Raw genomic sequence first — 21006 nt, 5'->3', positions numbered from 1 at the left:
CCAGGTAAAAGGTTAATTGAACTACTAGGAGCTGTGTAGACTTTGTTCATTACACACAAACATGGCCCCATGAGATTTTCTCTAATGTAGGCTTGAGGGATAGATTGTGAAATTTATACACATTCACTTCCACTAGAGCAGGGGTAGGCAACCTTGGCTCTTCTATGACTTGTGGCTCTTTTATGACTCAGCTGGCTCAGGAATTCTGGGAGTTGAAGTCCACGAGTCATGAAAGAGCCAAGGTTGCTACCCCTACACTAGAGCATGGCTTTTCAACCTTTTCACCCATTGTACCATTTTTAGGATATGGCAACATCCAAGTACCACCAGTCACCTAGCAAGGTGTCAAAAACTTGATGACCAAAAAAAAAAGGAAAAAAGTGATGAAGTACAGGTAGTCCTCGACTTACAACAATTCGCTTAGTGACTGTTCGAAGTTACAATGGCACTGAAAAAGTGTCCCCCAAGCCACAGCCGAGCAAGACACCTGCCCGCCTGCCTGGCGACGCTCTTCCTCCTGTCCGAGGTTTTCATTGTGAGCATTTCTGTTGAGGATTGGCAGCGGGGGGTGGGGTGGGGTGGTGCTTGGTTTTTATTCCCCCCCCCCTCTGCTGGTTGGTTGCACTGTGACCATCATAAATGTGAATCAGTTGCCAAGCATCTGAATGTAAATCACAAGACCCTGGGGATGCTGCAACATTCCAGCTGATCGGCGCTTCTTCTGGGCTCAGCAGAAGCGCCAGGATCAGCACCGAGCTTCCGTTGAGCCCTGACAGCCCTGCAGCTCCAGCCATCTCTCGCTCAGGCTTGTGCGGTGCTGCCACTGGATGGTTGTGTACCACCTGCCAGGTGCCAATGTACCACAGGTGGTACCCATACCACTGGTTGAAAAGCTCTGCACTAGAGCAGTTTTTTTCAACCACTGTTCCGCGGCACACTAGTGTGCCACGAGATGTTGCCTGGTGTGCCATGGGAAAAATTGAAAAAACACTGACCTAGGAGACAGCGGTGAGAGGAGGAGGAGGACGAGGAGGACGAGGAACAGCCGCAGGCGGAGCGGTGCTGCAAGACTCTCTGGCGGGGAACGCTGGGCACCGGAGCCTTGGCTAAGCTGACGGCCCTACTTCGCTGGAAGCAAAAGTCCGGGAAAAGAAGTGGGCTCGACCTCTCTAGGCACCAGGGCTCCACAGCAGCGTAGCTCCGCCCCCTTCTCTGGCTTCGGAAGGTCTCTTGCTGAAGAGAGAGAAGCTGGGGAGAGGCGACCGGCTCGCTTATCGGAAGAGGACGGACGGGCGGCCAGCCCAGCTCACCTGAGCTGTCGCGTGGTTGGTTGCCTGCAACGTTCGAAAAAGTTCTTCTTCCCCAGCACGCGCTGCTTACTCCTTACTCGCCGTGCGGCTGAGGATGCGAGACTCCCGCCTGGTCGGCTGCCTGGCTCCGCTTTCTTTGCTCGCCGCAACCCCTCTCCCCAGCCCGAAATAGAGGGATCTGACCGCTTCGCTCTTGGAGGCTTCGCTTGAGTCTGAAAAATTACATGGCTGATTTTTTTTTAACCTGTCCTTTTCATACGTTGCATAATAAAATGTCCTTTGGACCAAAGCAATTAAAAACCTTTGGGGTTTCCCCCCCCCCCTGGAGTGAAGTGCTTTTGATGGTAAAGGTGAGAAAGAAAGAAAAAAGGAAGGGAAAAAAGGAGAAAGGGGAAGGGGAAAAGGGAGGGAGAAAGAAAAAAAAGGAGAATAGAAAAGAAAGAGAGAGAGAGAGGAAGGGAGGAAGGAAGGAAGGAGAAAAAGCAGGAAGAAAAATTAAAAAGAAATGCAAGTAGCTTCCAGTTTCCACAACAAGTAGAAAGCAAGAAATTGAGAGAGGGAGGGAAAGAAAGTGGGAGAGAGAAAGGCAGGAAAGAAAGGAAGGAAGATAGAAAGAAAGAAAGAGAAGAAAGAAAGAAAGAAAGAGAAAAGAAAGAAGGAAAGAAAGAAAGAAAGAAAGGAGAAAAATGCAGAAAGAAAAATTAAAAAGAAATGCAAGTAGCTTCCAATTTCCACAACAAGTAGAAAGCAAGAAATTGAGAGAGGGAGGGAAAGAAAGTGGGAGAGAGAAAGGCAGGAAAGAAAGGAAGGAAGATAGAAAGAAAGAAAGAGAAGAAAGAAAGAAAGAAAGAAAGAAAAGAAAGAAGGAAAGAAAGAAAGAAAGAAAGGAGAAAAATGCAGAAAGAAAAATTAAAAAGAAATGCAAGTAGCTTCCAATTTCCACAACAAGTAGAAAGCAAGAAATTGAGAGAGGGAGGGAAAGAAAGTGGGAGAGAGAAAGGAAGGAAGATAAAGAAAGAAAAGAGAGGGAGGGAAGAGAGGGAAGGAAGGAAGGAAGAAAGAAAAGAAGAGAAAAAAGAAAATACAGAAAGAAAAATTAAAAAGAAATGCAAGCTTTCCTTTTCCTTCACAGCAAAAACAAACAAACAAAAGCCCCAAAATAAAATAAAATAAAGAGGCTAATAATAATAATAATAATAATAATAATAATAATAATAATAATAAGAAGAAGAAGAAGAAGAAGAAGAAGAAGAAGAAGAAGAAGAAGAAGAAGAAGAAGAAGAAGTAGTAGTAGTAGTAGTAGTAGTTGGAAGGGACCTTGGAGGTCATCTAGTCCAACCCCTTGAGAACACAGGCCATCCTCGACTTACGACCGTTCGTGTAGCGACCGTGGGGAGGTCCAACGGTGCGGAAAACGGTGGAGTGCCTCGTGATTTTTTTCATGAAACAAGTGTGCCTTTGCCCCAAAAAGGTTGAAAAACACTGCACTAGAGAATGCTTTGGAAATGTCACATGTTCTGCTATCATATTCTTAAGTGACAAATTCTGTGCAAGATGAGTGAATCCTAGAATTAAAGAGATTCCAGTCTTGGAAAAAGGTGATGATTTAAGATAGTGCTGCACCTGTGCAGCATAAACCTATAAAATAAGTTGATATCATTCTTTGAAATATTTGTCCTTCTTTCTGCTTTCTTTTTATACTGATGTTGCCAAGCTGCCGATACCCCCAGCTGTGCATAAAGCAAGTATCTAAAAATAAGCACACACTTCAGAAAAATTCTACTCAAATCATTCTCATTCTCATTCACGGTTTTTCACACTTACACCTGTTGTAGCATCCCCTTAGTCATAGGATCAAAATTCAGATGCTTGGCAACTGATTCGTATTTTTGATGGTTGCACTATCCTGGGGTCATGTGATCACCTTTTGCGACCTTCTGACAAGCAAAGTGAATGGGGAAGCCAGATTCAGCTCACCACCATGTTACTAACTTAATAACTGCACTGATTCACTTAACAACTGAGGTAAGAAAGGTTGTAAAATGGGGCAAAACTCACTTAACATCTGTCTTGCTTAGCAACATAAATTTTGGCCTCAAATGTGGTTGTAAGTCAAGGACTACCTGTAATGAAAATCATGCTAATTGGAATCAAGTCATGTTCCAAAAAAATGCAGACTTCCCTTGCCTGCACAAATGCTCTGATCGCATCGTGCCTATTCATCTGCCTCTCTAAAGTAGAAACCAATCTAAAAGTCTGTACAGTTTCAAACTCAGTTTTTTTGGATAGCGAGAGGGAAAACTTAAACCCAAAATATGTCTTCAACTTTTAGCTTTTCACATATACAGAAGCTACTTCTTGTATTTTTAGTATGAAACTCTGGAATTGTTTCAACTGCTGAGAGTATCATAGCCTGACGACCACATGGGCACGACCGTACTGCAATGAGTCATGTTTGATTTTATTTTTGGGTCTTTTTTTTGTAATTTCCTGAAAGCAAATGCTTCCTTGCCTAGGAAAAATAAAAGAGGCTGCTTCTGGCACATATTTTTGGCTAAAAGCATTATGTTCTACTTTCTCTACTTATTTACTGGACAAGGCGGGAAGGAACAAACGTGGCTGAACGTGAGAGGGAAAATATGTTGCTTTGGGATTATTCCTGTACAGCTGTATAGTATTAAACATGCCTGAACCTCTTGTAAAACTTGTAAAACCCTGGATTAGTGAGAAGTGAGAACTTGTTATGCATAGTTCAGGTAGTTCTTGACTTACAATCACAATTGAGCCCAAAATTTTTGTTGCTAAGTGAGACATTTGTTAAGTGAATTTTGCCCCATTTTAGGATTTTTCTTGCCATGGCTGTTAAGTGAATCACTGCAGTTGTTAATTAAATTTGGCTTCCCCATTGATTAGGCTTGTCAGAAAGCCACAAAAGGTGACCACGGGACACTGCAATCGTCATAAATATGAGTCAATTGCCAGGCATCTGAATTTTGATCATGTGACCATGGGAGTACTGCAATGGTTGTAAGTGTGAAAAACGGTCATAAGTAACTTTTTTCAGTGCCATTGTAACTTCGAACGGTCACTAAACAAACTGTTGTAAGTCAAGGACTACCTAAATACCCATGTAAAAAAGCCAATTTGGCATAGTGGTTAAAATGCTGACCTTGGAGTGAGAAGGCCTGAGTCTTAGTCCTGCATCTTCATGGAAGCCAACTTTAGCCAGTCATTTTAATCCTAGGAAGGAAGCAAAGATAAACCATTTCTGGAAACGTTGCCTGGAAAGTTGCATGGACTTGTCCTTGTAGTTTGCAAGAATCAAAACTAACTTGAAGGCTCACATGCAACTTACCCACAGACACAGATGTAGACACTGGAAATTTCTACACTGAATTCAATTCACCCTAATTTTAGAAACAGATTATTTTGATGTATTGTATGCCACCAGCTGGAGACCTTTGGAGGAAAACTTCTAAGTCTTATTTTGAACATGAAGAAATGAATCTTAAGTCTAGCAGCTTTAAGATTTGGAGAAAACTAGAGTCAGAAGCATTGACAGCATGCAAGCCATTTTTCATGCCTACATGAACAGTATTATCCATAACACCAGAGGCTCCTTTTTGGGATTTGACTGTGACATGTTGTAATTTTTAAAAGGTACACATGGTTTGAGAGATGATTAGCTTCTTCCGGTACTGTATGCAGGTATATTAATTTTGTCTTACTGTGTTAAAGAGGAACTAAAAGCTAATACAATATTGGGTTGTATAAACAGAGGCATAGAATCAAGATCACATGAAGTATTAGTACTGCTTTACAAAGCCCTAGTAAGACCACACCTGAAATACTGCAGCCAGTTTTGGTCACCATATCACAAAAAAGATGTTGAGAGTTTGGGGAAAATTCAGAGAAGAGCAACTAAGATGATCAAAGACCTGGAGGCTAAAACTTACGAAGAACGGCTGCGAGACTTGAGTTTGGCTAGTCTAAAGAAAAGAAGAAATAGAGGAGACATGATAGCAGTATTCCAGTATTTGAGGGGCTGCCACAAGGAAGAGGGGGGTCAGGTTGTTCACCAGAGCACCAGAGAGAAGGACGAGAAACAATGGTTGGAAACAGATCAAGGAGAGAAGCAACCTGGAATTAAGGAGAAACTTCCTGACAGTGAGGAAAATCAACCAGTGGAACAGCTTACCCCTAGAATTCATGGGTGCTCCATCACTGGAGATTTTAAAGAAAAAACTAGACAATCACATGTCTGAGATGGTGTAGGTTCTCCTGCTTGACCAGGGGGCTGGACTAGAAGACCCCCAGGGTCCCTTCCAGATTCCTATTCTATTCTATTCTATTCTATTCTATTCTATTCTATTCTATTCTATTCTATTCTATTCTAAAAAGTACAAGAATGGAAAGAGTGCAGATATAAGAAACATCCTTCTCTTTTTAAACTACCTTCAGTTCACTTCTTACCACGCCATCAGTCCAACTATATTTTTATTGCATTTGTATCCCTTTTTTCCCCACAGGGCTCAAGGTAATTTACATGAGGCCTTCCCTAATTTTATCCTTTTTATAACGCTGTGAATTTCTTTGGATTGAGACTGAGGAAGGTTGGCCTAAAATACACCCATGAACTCCATGGTTGGCTTCAGGTTTCTTCAGTAGGAGTGTGGTGCCTTCAACATGATATTATACTGGCTATCATAAAAAAAGTACATAAACATAAAAGGGTTTCTTTGTGGAGTGAAATGGGCGGCATATAAATTTTTAATAGATGAACAATAATAAAAGGTATCTAAAACAAAACAGAAAACAGTTTTACAGTAAAAATGCAGACTTTAAAAGAGAAATCCAAGAGGGCATAATTTGTTTAAGGCAGGGGTAGGCAACCTTGGCTCTTATGACTGTGGACTTCAACTCCCAGAATTCCTGAGCCAGCCAAGGTTGCCTACCCCTGGTTTAAGGAATCAGAGGGTACTAAAGAATTCATCACCAGATGCTGAGAAATTTACAGATTTATGGATGCCATATACCGGTAAGTATATATTCAGAATTGTCAGTGAATGGAGTGGCATATGGCACTGGTAAATTAATGTAAATAAATGAAAAAGAGAACTAGCAAAGCTGCCTGGGAAAATAGTCCCTTAACCAAACTGCCTCTCCCCTCCAAATCCTCCCCCAGAGAATAGAATCTCCCTTTGTTGGATGATAGACATTGGAGCAAGGCTCAGAAAAAGATTTAGTTAGGGAACATACAGGAGAAATTAATTTTGAGAGGGAAGGTGGAGACAGGTTCGTCCCAAGCTTTACAAGTATTTAAACATATCCCTTCCCCCAAATTGCACAATTGATTTTTTTTAATAGATATATTATTGGTTTTTAATTATAACAATCTCCAGTGCCTGGTGTACAGCATGTTGTCTTGGTTTATATTTTAACAAGAAAAAAAGGACAATAATAATTAATTAACAATAATTAAATTTGATAATTCCATTCTGTTTGTATTCTCCTTCTTCAACCTTAGCCAAAATATAATCCTTAATATTTTCAATATATAAATGATTAGATATAGGCATTTTTTATATTTATACAAATAATAATATCTCTATATAACATTTTTTCCGGCTTATATTATTCCCATAACCATCATCTCATTAGTTCAGCATACATCCTATTTTTATATATTTGTTTGCTTAAATTTGTGTTCAAAATTCTCTGTTCTTTTAGCCATTTTCAAACAAATATTTATTCATGCAATAGTCCATCTGATAGGGTGAGTCAAATCTCTTGTATCTGTCTCTGATCATCTTCTTTTGTCGAGTAATTTTCCAAGTTGATGTAATCTGCTTACCCCGCAGTTCCTGTATTTTTACAAATGTTGTTAGGAATACAAAAGATGAATTAAGTAAGATAGCGTCTGATTAGGCTGGTGTGCCACATTAATATTGTGTGGTGCCAATATTTGAGCCTGAGAGCCATCCAGAGTTTGATACAAGATGGGCAGATGGGCAGCTATATAAATGGTTTGAATTAATTAATTAATGATTTATTTATTTATTTTAACAAAGAGAGAGTCTGCCAAGAGAGAGCCAGCTTGGTCTAGTGGTTGGGGCACCAGGCTGGAGGGCAGGAGGCAGTGAGTTCAAGTCACGCCTTGACCCTGAAGGCCAGCTGGGTGGCTTTGAGCCAGTCATTGACTTTCAACCCAACCCACCTCACAGGGTTATTGTTGTGGGGAAAATAGGAGGAGGACAGTGCGTTTGATATGTTTACCACCTTAAGTTATTCTTAAAAATAAAAAGGCGGGATAAAAATATTAATAAAATAATAAAATAAACCTTGCCCTCTGTCCTGCAGCCCATTGCAGAATATAAACCATAATGCATACTTTCTACCACACACCCAGTCCTGAAGATGGGTTGCAGGATGCAGAAGGCAGTGTGGTGTGCCTCCCCACTAACTGTCCCTCTACTTCAGACATGTCAAACACAAGGCCCGGGGGCCGGATCTGGCCCACGAAGTGGTTTCATGTGGCTCACGAAGCCATCCTGGAAACAGTGAGGGAACGGCCCCCACTGCCTTCGCCCTGGCCCAGAGACCCTCCTTCTGCCAGAGACCCTCAGATGTGTCCCACTCCTGCCCAGGCCTCCATAGGCACCCTTGATGCGAACGATGTAGAGCTGGCCACGCCCACCCAGTAGGCCATACGCACTCTAGCCACGCCCACCCAGTAGGCCACGCCCACCCTGGCCATACTCACCGGGCCCCCTGAGGGCAACTGCAATGCTGATGCGGCCCTCAATGAAATTGAGTTTGACACCCCTGTACTTCTTTCCACAGAGCTCCATGAATCTCCCTCCTGACAAGGCCCGTCTTCTGAGGCAATATGACAACGAGAAGAAATGGGACCTAATTTGTGACCAGGTAAAAGAGATGGAGGAACTAAGATGGAGAGGGGGGTGGAAAGAGGAGAGGGACAGAGAGAGAGAGAGAGAGAGAAAGAGAGAGAGAGACTTTGCCAACATGAAAGAGACATAACATAATATGTCAGGGCATATCACCTTATGACTCAGGCAAGAGGACTATTGCCAGAAACAACATGTGGTCCCCTTGATCTAAGGCAGGGGTGTCAAACTGGCGGCCCACGGGCTGGATGCATCATGGGCAGGCCATGCCCACTCCGGCTCCGCAAAGGCAAAAAAAGTCACGATATGTCATGATACATCACATGACATGGATCGAGTTTGACACCTGTTATCTAAGGGCTTTGATTTCCTTTAAAAGAGCAGGCAACATTTCCCTATCTGAAGGCTCTTTTGATACATGGCTGCTGAAGTCAAGGGGTCCCTGTTATCCCTGTAAATAATGGGAAATTTCTACACTTGATCTAGGTAAAGCTCTGTTACAAAGTGAAGAAAAAAAATGCTCCAGTGCTTTTTATTTTCTGGACAATTTTGGTCAGTTTGATATTCTTAGAGTGGTGTTTTTCAAAGTGTGGTCTGAGGATCCTGCAGAGTCCTCCAACACCACCTCAAGGGCCTGAAAAATCAAAATTATTTGCCAGTTTATATTGAGAAATGATATATTTAATAGTAAAGTCCCATCAAATGATTGTGAGAAATATAGTATCAATGTATCAATTTTAATGTTTAATTTTGTAAATATCAATAAATCTATAAAAAGTTAAAAGGTATAATCTTTAAAACTGGGAGGGGGGGTCACAGAAAAAAGTTTAATAAACACTAGTATAGAGAACAACACTTTTCACGGAGCATCCCTAAAATATCACTTGAGCCCAGATAGGCTTCATTGCTAATACTTCCCTTATTTCCCTAAAGAAGAAAAACCCAAACTGAACAAAAACCTATAAGAATTTATCTTAGTATGGTCTTGGACCGAACTGCCAAATAAGCAGGAAGGTGCCAATATAGAACATGGCTAACTAGAGGGCCTTTTGCTGAAGCCTGTGTCAAACCTGGAGTAATTCCGGATGTAAGTATAAAACTATTACAACTCATCTATCAGTGTTGTTCTCAAGGTTTGGCCAAGAAAAGTGATATGTGCTTCAGCCCAGAAACTTTTCTCAAGAACAGTACAGAGGCGCAGTCCCTGAGATAATTCTTGGGTTATTTTAAAGGAAAATCGCTTTTCATGAAATGAACTATCAGGAGAAACCATTTGGAGAGGAAAACAAATCCTGTAAACCTATGCATGCAAATGGACATAGAATTAGAGGAGGCTGCTGGATCAGCCTGATACTGTATTTCAGGCATGTCAAACTCATGACGTCATGTGATGTTGCGTGACATATCACAGTTTTCCCCCCCCATTGCCAGCAATAGGGTGGGCACAGTTTTAGTATGATGCATTTGGCCCATGGGCCAACAGTTTGACATGCCTGCTATATTTGATCAAAGCTAAATGTAGGATATTAATACAATCACCAATATCATACCCAAAGGCCTTTGATCTTGAAGTAGTAGCCACAAGTTAAATGTGAATTTATTTGAAACAATTTTCATTGATTCATGTGAGTACATAAGAACTTTGATAAGAAAATGGTTTTCAGTTTGATTATTTACAACCTGATCCTATATTCCTGTGCACTTAGAAGTAAAACTCTTCAACAGAGTAACTGTGCCTAGTCTTAACAATCTTGAAGTTATAGGGACAGACTTTTCTAACGTATGAGCACAAGAAAAAGGGGCTGTTGAGGAGCCAGAGCAGAAACTATCTGGGTGAAGCACAAAATGAAAATGGCTTTCCTTTCAAGTTTATTAGGGAAGCAGACATAAAGAAGCATCTGCTATTTGGATTAGTTGGTACCTAAGTTGAGTCCCTGGCTGGCAAACTTTCAGTGCAAGTGAGGGCTTTATATGGTGAGGGGGAGTTCTTGAATTAATAAATCCATAACGCAGCATTCCAGTGCTGGCTTTCAAAGACCTCTTGCATACACAATAATTCCCTCTATCTTTTCCCCCACCCCCCCACCCCATTTCTTTTCCCTACCCAACATGAAACAGGAAAGGTTTCAAGTGAAGAATCCACCCCATACATATATACAGAAATTGAAGAGCTTCCTCGATCCAGGTGTTACCCGAAAGGTAAGCCTTAAAAGATTTCTTTAAAATGGTTTCCAATATTAGGAGAACGGTGACCAAAGAAACGGTGACCCCCTCCCCTCCCCCACACTTATAGTATACCAAAGCATCAGCTATGCACTGGTCCAAGCAGAATATTATTTGTTATTAAATTAAAACCAATAAAGTACATGTGGCCCTCAACTTACAGCCATTTGTTTAGTGACTAGTTGCAATCCACTGAAAAAGCAATGAACTGTGTATGCACTTAGAACTGTTCCAGCATCTTCTCAGTCAGATGATCACTTCTGGCACTTGGCAACTGGCATATACTTACAGCAATCGTAGCATCTCAGGTCATGTGATCACCTTTTGTGATCTTTCTAGCCAACTTCCAGTAAGCTAAGTGATTGGGGAAAACTGGATTAGCTTAACCGTCCACCTGATTCATTTAACAACTGCAGTGATTCATTTAACAACTGTCACAAAAAAGGCCTGTAAGGTCCTGCCTTAGCTATTTACTCAGGAAAGCATGACTCTTGCAACAAGCATTATTTCAAAAGGATCTTTTACTGAGAGAAAGTGATTGCAGAGAAGCCAGGCAGAATCTGAAGATCCCTCATGAATCGTAAATCTAATTTCCCATTGTTCAAACCCCACCCCAAAGCCGCAGTCCATCAGGAGCCAATCTGCTGGCTTAAAGATATTATGGGAACTCCAAGATGAGAAGGTGATAACAAGTTGTCTTCTTGGTGCTGCGATCTTGGTAACAGGCTGAATCCAGCTGGAAAGGAGTCCATCCAGATGGTCCTGATGGCCCATTCCCCCCTTCCCGTTTCTCATACCAATACACCAAAGCGAAAGCAACAAATTCTTGAAACCCCAAATAACTGTTCCCCTCCCTTTGGAATGGCAGCGTTCTGACAGGGACCTGACAAGGCCATAAAATCAGGGGTGACTTCATTTAGCAATGGAAATTCTGGTCCCAGTTGTGGTTGTAAGTTGAGGACTACCTGTATAAGGGATAAGTCATTGGAGTGGAAGCTACCACAATTGTAATTGTGAAAAATAAATATACCCTACAACCCACAAGTTGTGATGACTTATCTACTAAGTCATTGGGCAGGCAGCAATTTGGCAGTGCTGAACGCGCAAACAGGACTTGTCTACACACAATAGACTCTTCATACCACTCAAAACCACCTCTGGACCTCTGCAGTGCAGGCCTTGCTTAACAGGAGAGCTATTTTTTTTCTACTCAACAAAAAAAGAAATACAGTTATCATTGAATCAAGCCCAAATCCTTCTGACATGGAAATATCCATCTTATTGATGATTAGATATATCCTCTGTTACAAAATCTGTAATAAATGATAAAATTATTATTCTTTTAAACAATAAAGGTAGTAGAGGGATATGAAGAATGATAGAAAAGGAAATGCCAGCATATTTAAACTGATGGTCCATCCTGCCTCTGTAGTTGTGGTTCTTTTGTGTAAAAAAGTGATTGTGTTGTATACTACTAGAGCAAGGAGTTATTTGTGCTTATAGAAGTTCCGTCGGAGGGTGCAGGAATCCACCAAAGTGCTGAGGGAGCTGGAGATCTCTTTAAGGACCAATCACATTGGGTAAGTTATTGTTAACCAAGCTTTTGAACAAGTGTATCATGTGTCATGTTGAAGTCTGAGAAAGTGCCATTTGAACAGGCATTATATTTGAAGTTGTGTGTTATCTCACAGGGATGGGGTATTTTTTCTTTGGCTGCTGGATTGCATGAATTCATGCTATGATCCACATGATTTTTTATATATTCAGGCTAGCCTTTTAAACCAATATAGAATAGCAGTAAATGGTTGATCCTTAGTAGTCAAGCCAAAACTATAATACAGAGATCTGTCCAATCTGTCTATAATTGTAGGGTTTGCACAATGTATCAGATCAGACTATGCAGATTATGGGCCAGTATTTCTGAGAAATACATTGCGTGAATTAAGCCTTCACATTATGCTATAAAAAGGATGTGAACACAACAATTGTGTTTTGTTAATTTCAGTTTAGGGTTTAGCATATTGTGAGTACCCGACCTGGAGATGATTTGTCGAAAGGAAGAAAAATGATCTGGGTCATTTCTGAACTTGAACTCTTTCTACGCAGCCCTTCTAGTCTGACAAGAAGTTGGATTTAAGATAGGAGTCATTCCCCATTCAAGGGTGGTATTTTGTACAAGGAAACATTTAATCCCCTGCCTTTCTTACTCCCTGAATTTCACGTCTAGATTGCTACACCCTAGCAAAAAGATCCCTGTCATATCTAAAAGGTTTGCAAGCCTGCTATGGAGAATTGAGCAATGTGTTCCTGTCTCCCACCTGTCCTGGTTCCAGCTGAAAGGGAAACACCAACAAGAGCAGGAAGCTGAACAGTTCCTGTTCTTGGCTTCGGAGCCTGGTTGGGTAGGAATTCCTCAGGTCAGCTGGAACTGATACCAAGGGGGATGCTTAGTCAGCAGTATCCTTTGGTGAGGTCTGAACAAACAGTATTTTTTATTTTATTTTAATTCCACTTATATCCCGCCCTTCTCCGAAGACTCAGGGCGGCTTACAAGCTTAGCAGTAGCCTTCATTCTATGTATATGCCTGCTTATTAGGGCTTTCACACACACACACCCCCAGCGGCATTATTACAAAGTCAGCTTAATTGCCCCCAACAATCTGGGTCCTCATTTTACCTATCTCGGAAGGATGGAAGGCTGAGTCAACCTTGAGCCTGGTGGGATGTGAACCTGCACTAATTGCAGGCAGCTGGTGTTACTTAAGGAGGCATTAGCCCACTGCTCCACCAATCTCATACATGAGGTATGAGATTCAGGAATCTGAAAGGGATGAAAAGGGACCAAATGCTAGGAGTGTGGGGCAGAATCATTTACAGAAGGTAGAATGAGGTACATGTATGAATTTCTGAAGAGATTCATAGTGCATAATGTGTCAGAAAATAAAACATTCAGGCTTTCTAATCCAGAATTCTTCACTAAGGCAAGACTCAACTGTTCTGCAGAGCAGAGAGTTCAGAGTTAAGGACATTCCCTACCCCACCCTATCAGCTGAATTACAGTAGACAGTGAATTGTAGATGCAAGGGACTAAAATCTGGAAATTCAAGGTACTGTATACACACACACACACACACACACACAAACACACACACACACACACTGTGTATGTGTGTGTACTTGTGTGTGTGTAAGGGAAAAAGAATATTAAGGTAAAGGTAAAGGTTCCCCAGCACATGCGTGCTAGTTGTTTCCGACTCTAGGGGCCGGTGCTCATCTCCGTTTCAAAGCCGAAGAGCCAGCGCTTGTCTGAGGACGTCTCCGTGGTCATGTGGCCGGCATGACTGGACGCCAAAGGCGCACGGAACGCTGTTACCTTCCCACCGGAGTGGTCTCTATTTTTCTACTTGCATTTTTACGTGCTTTCGAACCGCTAAGTTGGCAGAAGTTGGGACGAGTAACAGGCGCTCACTCTCTTACGCGGCACTCGGGATTCGACCCGCCAAACTGCCGACCTTCTGATCGACAAGCTCAGCGTCTTAACCCACTGAGCCACCGCGTCCCCTAAAATAATATTAGAAGCTCCTTAAAAATAAGCACATCCTTTTTCATAACCTAGAAACTGCTAGAGGTATGATTCAGCCATATTATTCTCAGCTCAGCTCTGAAAGATAGAATTGGGCTGAAAGACAATAACCTGCCCAAAGTCATTCAGACAAAATGGGAAGCTAAATTTGGAATTTTCTATTCTTAATCCAAAACATTAACCCCTGTACTTCAGTCCAACTGCCTCTTTAAGCAGCATACTAATTCTGTTTAAAAGCTAATAATTTTATTTAACGGGATGGAAAATTAGCCATGCAGTCTATAATATGAACAATGAAAATTGAAAGTGTGGTATCAATCAGCCCTTTATAGAAATCTGGTTTGGACTCTTCTGCTAGGACACGGGTCTTCAAACTTGGAATTCTGGGAGTTAGTCCACAAGTCATAAAAGGGCCATGTTTGAAGACCCCTGTGCTAGAACTATTTATCGTGGATAAGAAAGCTAGGTGTGCTATTATTTATCAGAGTGCTTTTTTCTCCCAGTCACCTGGAAGAACAGCACAGTTTTCTCCCTTAAAGCACCAGAATGTTATTAATAAATAATTTTCTGGCACCAAATTGTATTCTCTTCCTTCTGCTAATCACAGCACTGGTCAAGATGAAAGACTGTGTGGCCACTGCTGAAAATGTAAAGCAGCTTTTTAAAGAGGTTAGCAGACCATGTTGAAGCAAGCAGTCTCTCCTCTATTTTCATAGTAGATATGAATTATTTGAGCAATTAGGGAAGATATTATGTTAACTTTTAGTTATTATTATTAGCAATAGTAAAAGATCCAGGTTCTATTATGATGACAACTGTAATTGTTTTTGCTTGGTGACTGGAAAAATGGCAAAATATTGTATAATTATTTATTGGAACAGTATTTCATATTCTGGTTCCTATACAAGAGTGAGAAAAAAAATTGTATATGCAGATTTTACTGAAAATCAATACATGTACATCTTTTCTGCCTCATAATAGTGAGTCATGGAAGCTATTTATAATAATGAGAAGACATGAATAACTGGGCCAGCATCTCTTCTGCAAGACAAAACTCAGAAAATTATGTTGGCTGAGCAGAACAACAGTCAATAGCCTTCAGGTTTTATATTGGATACTTCCTTCCCATCCACCTGTTGCTTCCTTTATGATGCAGAATGCAGGAGGAATTATTCACTGTCCTCCTTTCCATCTCTAATTTGCTGCTTTTATGCACATAAGAGGGTTAAGGCTGGAATACCCAAAGGACGTTCCCTTTGGGATTGTCCGTGCTAGTTACCCACAGTGCAGTCTCTAGTGCAGGGGTAGGCAACCTCGGCTCTTTTATGACTCATGGACTTCAACTCCCAGAATTCCTGAGTCAGCATATCTGACTCAGAAATTCTGGGAGTTGAAGTCCATGAGTCATAAAAGAGCCGAGGTTGCCTACCCCTGCTGTAGTGCTTTTGAAAGTTCCATGTCTTTTGATAGATACAGGTGAATGTACAGCTTCAGACAGGAAGGTGAGGGCTGGGGCGGGGGGGGGGTTGGCAGAAAAGATTACAGTATTGGCAGTTCCCTCCTTCCATCCTGGACATAGCATATAAGTCCGTGGTGGCGAACCTATGGCACGCGTGCCACAAGTGGCACACAGAGCCCTCTCTGTGGGCATGCCCCAGTCCTGGGCCTTCAGCTGGGTTTTATAAAACCTTTTCGCTTTAGGCCGCTGTCGCCGTGTGCAAAACAAAAAAAAGGTTCGATCAATCAATCAATTTCAACTTCTCTCAGGAAAAAAAAATCTCGCAAAGTTGGAATTGATGGATTGAACTTTTTAGTCCCTCCCAGTCTGCCGTTACCACTGCAGCCACGCCCACCCAATGGCCATGCCCACCCAATGGGCCACACCCACCCAGCACCCAATGATACGTGAGTGGGTTTTGGGTTGCAGTTTGGGCACTCGGTCTCTAAAAGGTTTGCCATCACTGATATAAGTGTTGCTTGAGCAGGGTCCGCAGGATTGTCTGGGACACTACATGTCCTCTTCATGTATTCAAGATGGACAGTGTTTAATAGTTATAGGTTATTTATATATAAGGGTGTAGGTTTATACCTATGTTGCATATAGCATGTTTAAATGTGTGTTGTGTATATGTGTACACTTTGAGAGCAAGCAACTAAATTTCATTTTTAAGGCGTGCCAATGTGCCCACAGTAAAAAATGACAATAAAGGTTACCTATCTATCTATAAATAATAGAAATTCTTGCCTCTGGTTCATCTCTTTCTTTTCCTTGCTTTTGTCTGGTACCGATTTTGACATTTGCGGTCTTTTTTATATGTTTATGTAATCTGCTAGTTGAGCTGAGTGATAGGTGAACTTGCTGTCATCTGGATAAAGGAAGTGACCGGGAGTGAACTGGGTGCAAACTAAACTGCAAATTACCCATCATAATTTTCCAACATTTTGTGGTCTTAGTCTACAAAAATAGAATTGAACGTCTGTGTAGATGAAAACCTGGTTTCATCGCAGTGGTGAGGTTGTCAGTGAGTTTTACCAATGTAGGACAGACCTAGGCCATCATGATATTGTTGACTACAATTTCCATCGTTCCCAGCAGTTACTTTTTACCACTCCCAATGATTATCAAAAGCATACCTTTGCAATAGGCAATTAGTCACAGAACTCAACATTTCTGGGAATGGAATCAGGGATAATTTGGAACAACTGTGATAAGAAAAAGGAACAACCATGATAAGAATATAACTTGGAGTGTGTCCCTGACTTGGACACAGCAGAATCTTTGGCACAGAAAAACTTTAGAAAGCTATGTTTGAGATGGGGGATAGGGTTGGGCATATGGGGGAACAGGCTCTCATTCTCTGGGGGAGAAGGAAGCACACAAGGACATAAAGCAATTCCTGCTCATGTGTGCAATCTTCCAGGGTAACCTGCTTCTTGCAGACAATCTTCAACTGCTACAAATAATCCACATGTCCTTGATAACATTTCCTCTATCTTTCTAAAGCTTACTTTTGCTTTCTTGTAAACAAAAGTCTATTCTTTTTTTTAAAAAAAGAAATCATTTTTTGTAACAGAGTTGTCAGAGTCTGGAATATCTTACCCAATTCAGTTCTCTCAGCTACTAACTTTTACAGTTTTAATTCTAACTTAATTTCTGTGGACCTCATCCCATATTTAAGAGGTTCCTAAGGGGGCATGTCTAAGTGCGCTAATATGCCTATTGTCCCTATCACATTTTAGTTGTTTCATTTTGTTCGTTAGAATTTGTAATTTTTGTTTGGTGAATAAACAACTACACAACAAACAATATAAATACTGGACAAGCAAATAAATTAGGAGGAGAATGGACATCCCATAATGCAGGCATGTCAAAGCATCATGCCAAAACCACACCCACCCCATTGCCTGCAATGGGGGGAAAGTTGCGATACATTACATGACGTTGCGAGTTTGACATGCCTGCCATAATGTAACCCAGCAGAGATCTGCCCAAAATTTCTCAAGCCTTCCTTCCTTCCTTCCTTCCTTCCTTCCTTCCTTCCTTCCTTCCTTCCTTCCTTCCTTCCTTCCTTCCCTCCCTCCCTCCCTCCCTCCCTTCCTTCCTTCCTTCCTTCCTTCCTTCCTTCCTCTTGTGCCACTTGTTTGAACCCCTGAAGATATATTTTCCCTATAGGCAACTTCATCTCATTTCCCTGTTACTTTGTTCTTAACACAGCTGGGGCTGAACTGTTGTTGGTGTTAGTGATATTCCTGGTTGGAAGCAGTCTGTGAGACTTTCTTAAGCCCAGTGATTGTTTGCATCATATACATAAATGAATACCAGTGCATGCAGGTGCTCACTCACATCTATGCCTTGTCTGTCACTTGCTCTTGAGGATTTATTCCTTCCAATGAAGGCATAAAATGACTGTACACTGTCAGAGGCATAGTGGATCTAATCTGGTATTTGCTGTAATTGACAATGACTCTCCAGGTCAGAGATTGAGAAATGTTTGGTGTAAATCCTTGGGACACCTATATACAAAACATGTGCTTTGCCAATCAGCTGTAGTTAATCAGGCACAGCAGCAGATGCATTTGCAAAGAAACATCTATGTAAGCACACACTAAAAAAAATTGTGCGGCTTCCTCTTCTACAAGGAACTCACACAGCCGCTCATAATTCCTCTTCCTTACCTGACTACAGGATGGGATTTGCCTTAGAGAGCCTTTGCTCCTTCCTCCACATCCTTTAGACTTCAGCAGATGCATTGAAGACTCTAAATTAGTAGTGCAGCCACTGAAATCAGGCAGGAAACACACTGGGGTTGGAGGCTGAAGTTCAGACAAGCAGGAAATGGGCGGGTGTAGAGGGAGAGAGAGGGAAAGAGAGACCATATGTACCATTTCAGGGTCCAGATGATTAATGGTCAAAATTGCAGTCAGCCAAAGCTGCTTCAGGAAATAACAGCACATATTGAAACCACTAGCTGCAGGCATTCTCTCTCTTACGATGTACAGTACTTGTTCCTGGGTTGGCACATCTCCACATACAAAGTCATACACATTCACAGCTTCATTTGGTACTACCCAACATGTACAGTCTGATTCTTTGCCTACAGATTTGTCCCATTCGTTTCCCGTGCTATTTTCCCTCCTTGCATCAAATACTACAGGAGGGTGAGGGATCTCCAGCAGATGTCTTAGAACCTAAGCAAACACTCCCTTCCCTGCTGTTGAAAGATAAAGCTGTACCACTTACAGTATTTTGTTTACAACAACTAGGGGCCACCACTATCTCCCTGAACTGACATTGGGTGGGCCATAGTTGCTGATTTCCTTCTAAATTCATCATATTCTTCTGTCTTCTCTGAACCCTGTCCAGTTTATATACATCGCTCAAAAACACCAGACTGGACATCGTTCTAAAAATAAGCTGAGTTTGATTGGAGTTATTTGAGAAGGAGAAGTGTTGATGTCTGATGTCTAGGCCGGTGTCTCTGAAAGCTGGAGATAGGCATTGACTTGTTCAGGGAGATTGTGATAGCTCCTAGTTCTTGTAAACAAAATGCAAAATTCAAGAATTTCCCATTGGGAAGGGATATCTCATTGGAACATATTTGATTTCCATACACAATTTGAATTATAATTCCATGAATCTTCATTGAATAGGCTGCCCTCCCAGACTGTTGTCATTCATGTGGGTTTTCAAGTATCTAAATTAGAGGTTCCTAAACATTTTGCCATCATACCTTCCTTTAGTGTAATATTAATATATGTATTTCCCCTAAAAAGTTAAATACCCAAATGAACAATGAAAACAATGTAATGAATGTTGGAAGATGTGGATTTATTGTAACAAAGCACAACTAAAGGGTTCTTCATCCCTCCCTTGAACTCATCCTGTACCACTTCCCCGAAGGCGATATACCTCACAGTTTGAGAAACCCTGCTCGAAGTACTAATTCAGTATATTGCAAGAGACAATGAATTAGATTTTTTTGCAAGATTATATATACCCCCTGAATCTGTCTAATTTATATAACTAATTAATATCTTGTCTTTTTTAGGCAAAATCTATCCCTGAGATCTTAACATAAGACAAGGTTAGGTATAATCAAGTATAACCAGTGTTTATAAAAATAGCAGAAACAGAAGAACCAGCAAGAAGGAGGAGGAAGATAAGATTAGTGTTAGCCAAAACATTACAGTTTTCAATGTGTACATAAACTCAGGTTATAACAACTCATTCCTGAGAGTTGCAATCACTTGAATTGTCACAATCAAATGGATGAAATGGCAGTGTCAACCTATGAACCTAAAAACACTGAGAAGAAGGAAAGAGGAGAAAATTATATTGGATGGCAAGCAGCATTCAAGGAAATAAAAGACATGGATGCAACTCGTGTCCACTGAAGGATTCCAAGTTAATATCTAGTCACATCCATGTCTTTTATTTCCTTGAATGCTGCTTGCTACCCAGTATACGGTAATTTTCTCCTCTTTCCTTCTTCTCAGTGTTTTTAGGTTCGTAGGCTCTATGCTTAAATGTCAAGTAGGCCATTGTTGCATGGGGTTTTTTTTAGTTCATCTGTAGATTGCCCAGAGTGATCCAGGAGTCGGCTTCAAAATTGGATGCATAAACAAATGAACCTCTTTCTTTAAACACTATTTGAATGCATAAAGAGGCAAACCTCCATCAGCTGGAAATTGTTGCCTCATCAGGTTGGGGACAGCTGGTTGGAAGGATGGACCTTGAAAAGTGCCACAGTTGGACTTTAAAACATAGTAAGCCACATCACAAAACATCTGGAATAATGACATTTTGAAGTCAGTTTGTGGTGTTTTTTTTTTGTTTTTTTTTTGCAGATGGGTGCGTGAATTTCTTAATGATGAAAACAAAGGCCTGGATGTGCTGGTGGACTACCTCTCATTTGCTCAGTGTGCAGTAATGTAAGTAATTATGTTATTGTCAAGATGCCCTGGCTCTTTTTCCTTCTTCACAATATTTCATACCTATGTTGACATTTCATGTTGGTATCATATATACTGTATTCTTAAAAAGTGGCAATAACAGTTATAGGAAGACCTAATGATATTTGCACACTGAGTGGATAATGACATTTTGGAAGCTTGGTTTTATATGTGGGACTCTTAGTCTCATTCAGATTCCCAGATAGAGAAGAATTTATATGTTACTTTTAGCATTTTCCATGCCAGACTTTCCTGTTCATTATGGAAGTCTCCCTAGCTGGCACTTACAGATCACAGTTTGCATTAGAGGTACTTCCAAGGAAAAATTTGCTTGGCATGTACTGTATATCTTGATAGACTAACGAGATAAATAAAAATGACAGGTACAAATAAATGAGAATTGGGTAATTGTCTGGCATTTCATTCATTAATTAATTACATTATAACTAATATGTTCCACTTTTCTGAACTGAAACTGGAAATGCGAGCTGAAAGTGCAGCAAGTGTTGTCTGCCTTTCTTTTTGTTGG

General features: G+C 41.1%; 1 protein-coding gene and 1 long non-coding RNA gene across 2 annotated transcripts in view; one reads left to right on the top strand and one right to left on the bottom strand.

Moving 5' to 3' along the window:
* FMNL3 (formin like 3) overlaps positions 1-21006 on the top strand; it is a 115328-nt gene that overhangs the window by 43224 nt on the left and 51098 nt on the right. The window contains exons 2-5 of the mRNA XM_083352442.1: positions 8154-8237; positions 10337-10417; positions 11945-12021; positions 20373-20456. Of these exons, the coding sequence (XP_083208568.1) occupies positions 8154-8237; positions 10337-10417; positions 11945-12021; positions 20373-20456 (326 nt within the window). The remainder of the gene's footprint in view (positions 1-8153; positions 8238-10336; positions 10418-11944; positions 12022-20372; positions 20457-21006) is intronic.
* LOC310634247 lies at positions 8192-18324 on the bottom strand. The gene is made up of 3 exons (XR_014491177.1): positions 18201-18324; positions 16659-16727; positions 8192-8255 (listed from the first exon to the last, which is right to left on the bottom strand). It is a non-coding gene; the product is annotated as an uncharacterized lncRNA (long non-coding RNA).

The sequence above is a fragment of the Vipera ursinii genome, assembly GCF_947247035.1.
Source record: "Vipera ursinii genome assembly, chromosome: 2".
In the NCBI taxonomy this organism is placed as follows: Eukaryota; Metazoa; Chordata; class Lepidosauria; order Squamata; family Viperidae; genus Vipera; species Vipera ursinii.
The sequence above is the reverse complement of the archived record's forward strand: the minus strand, read 5'-3'. Positions and strand labels throughout refer to the sequence as shown.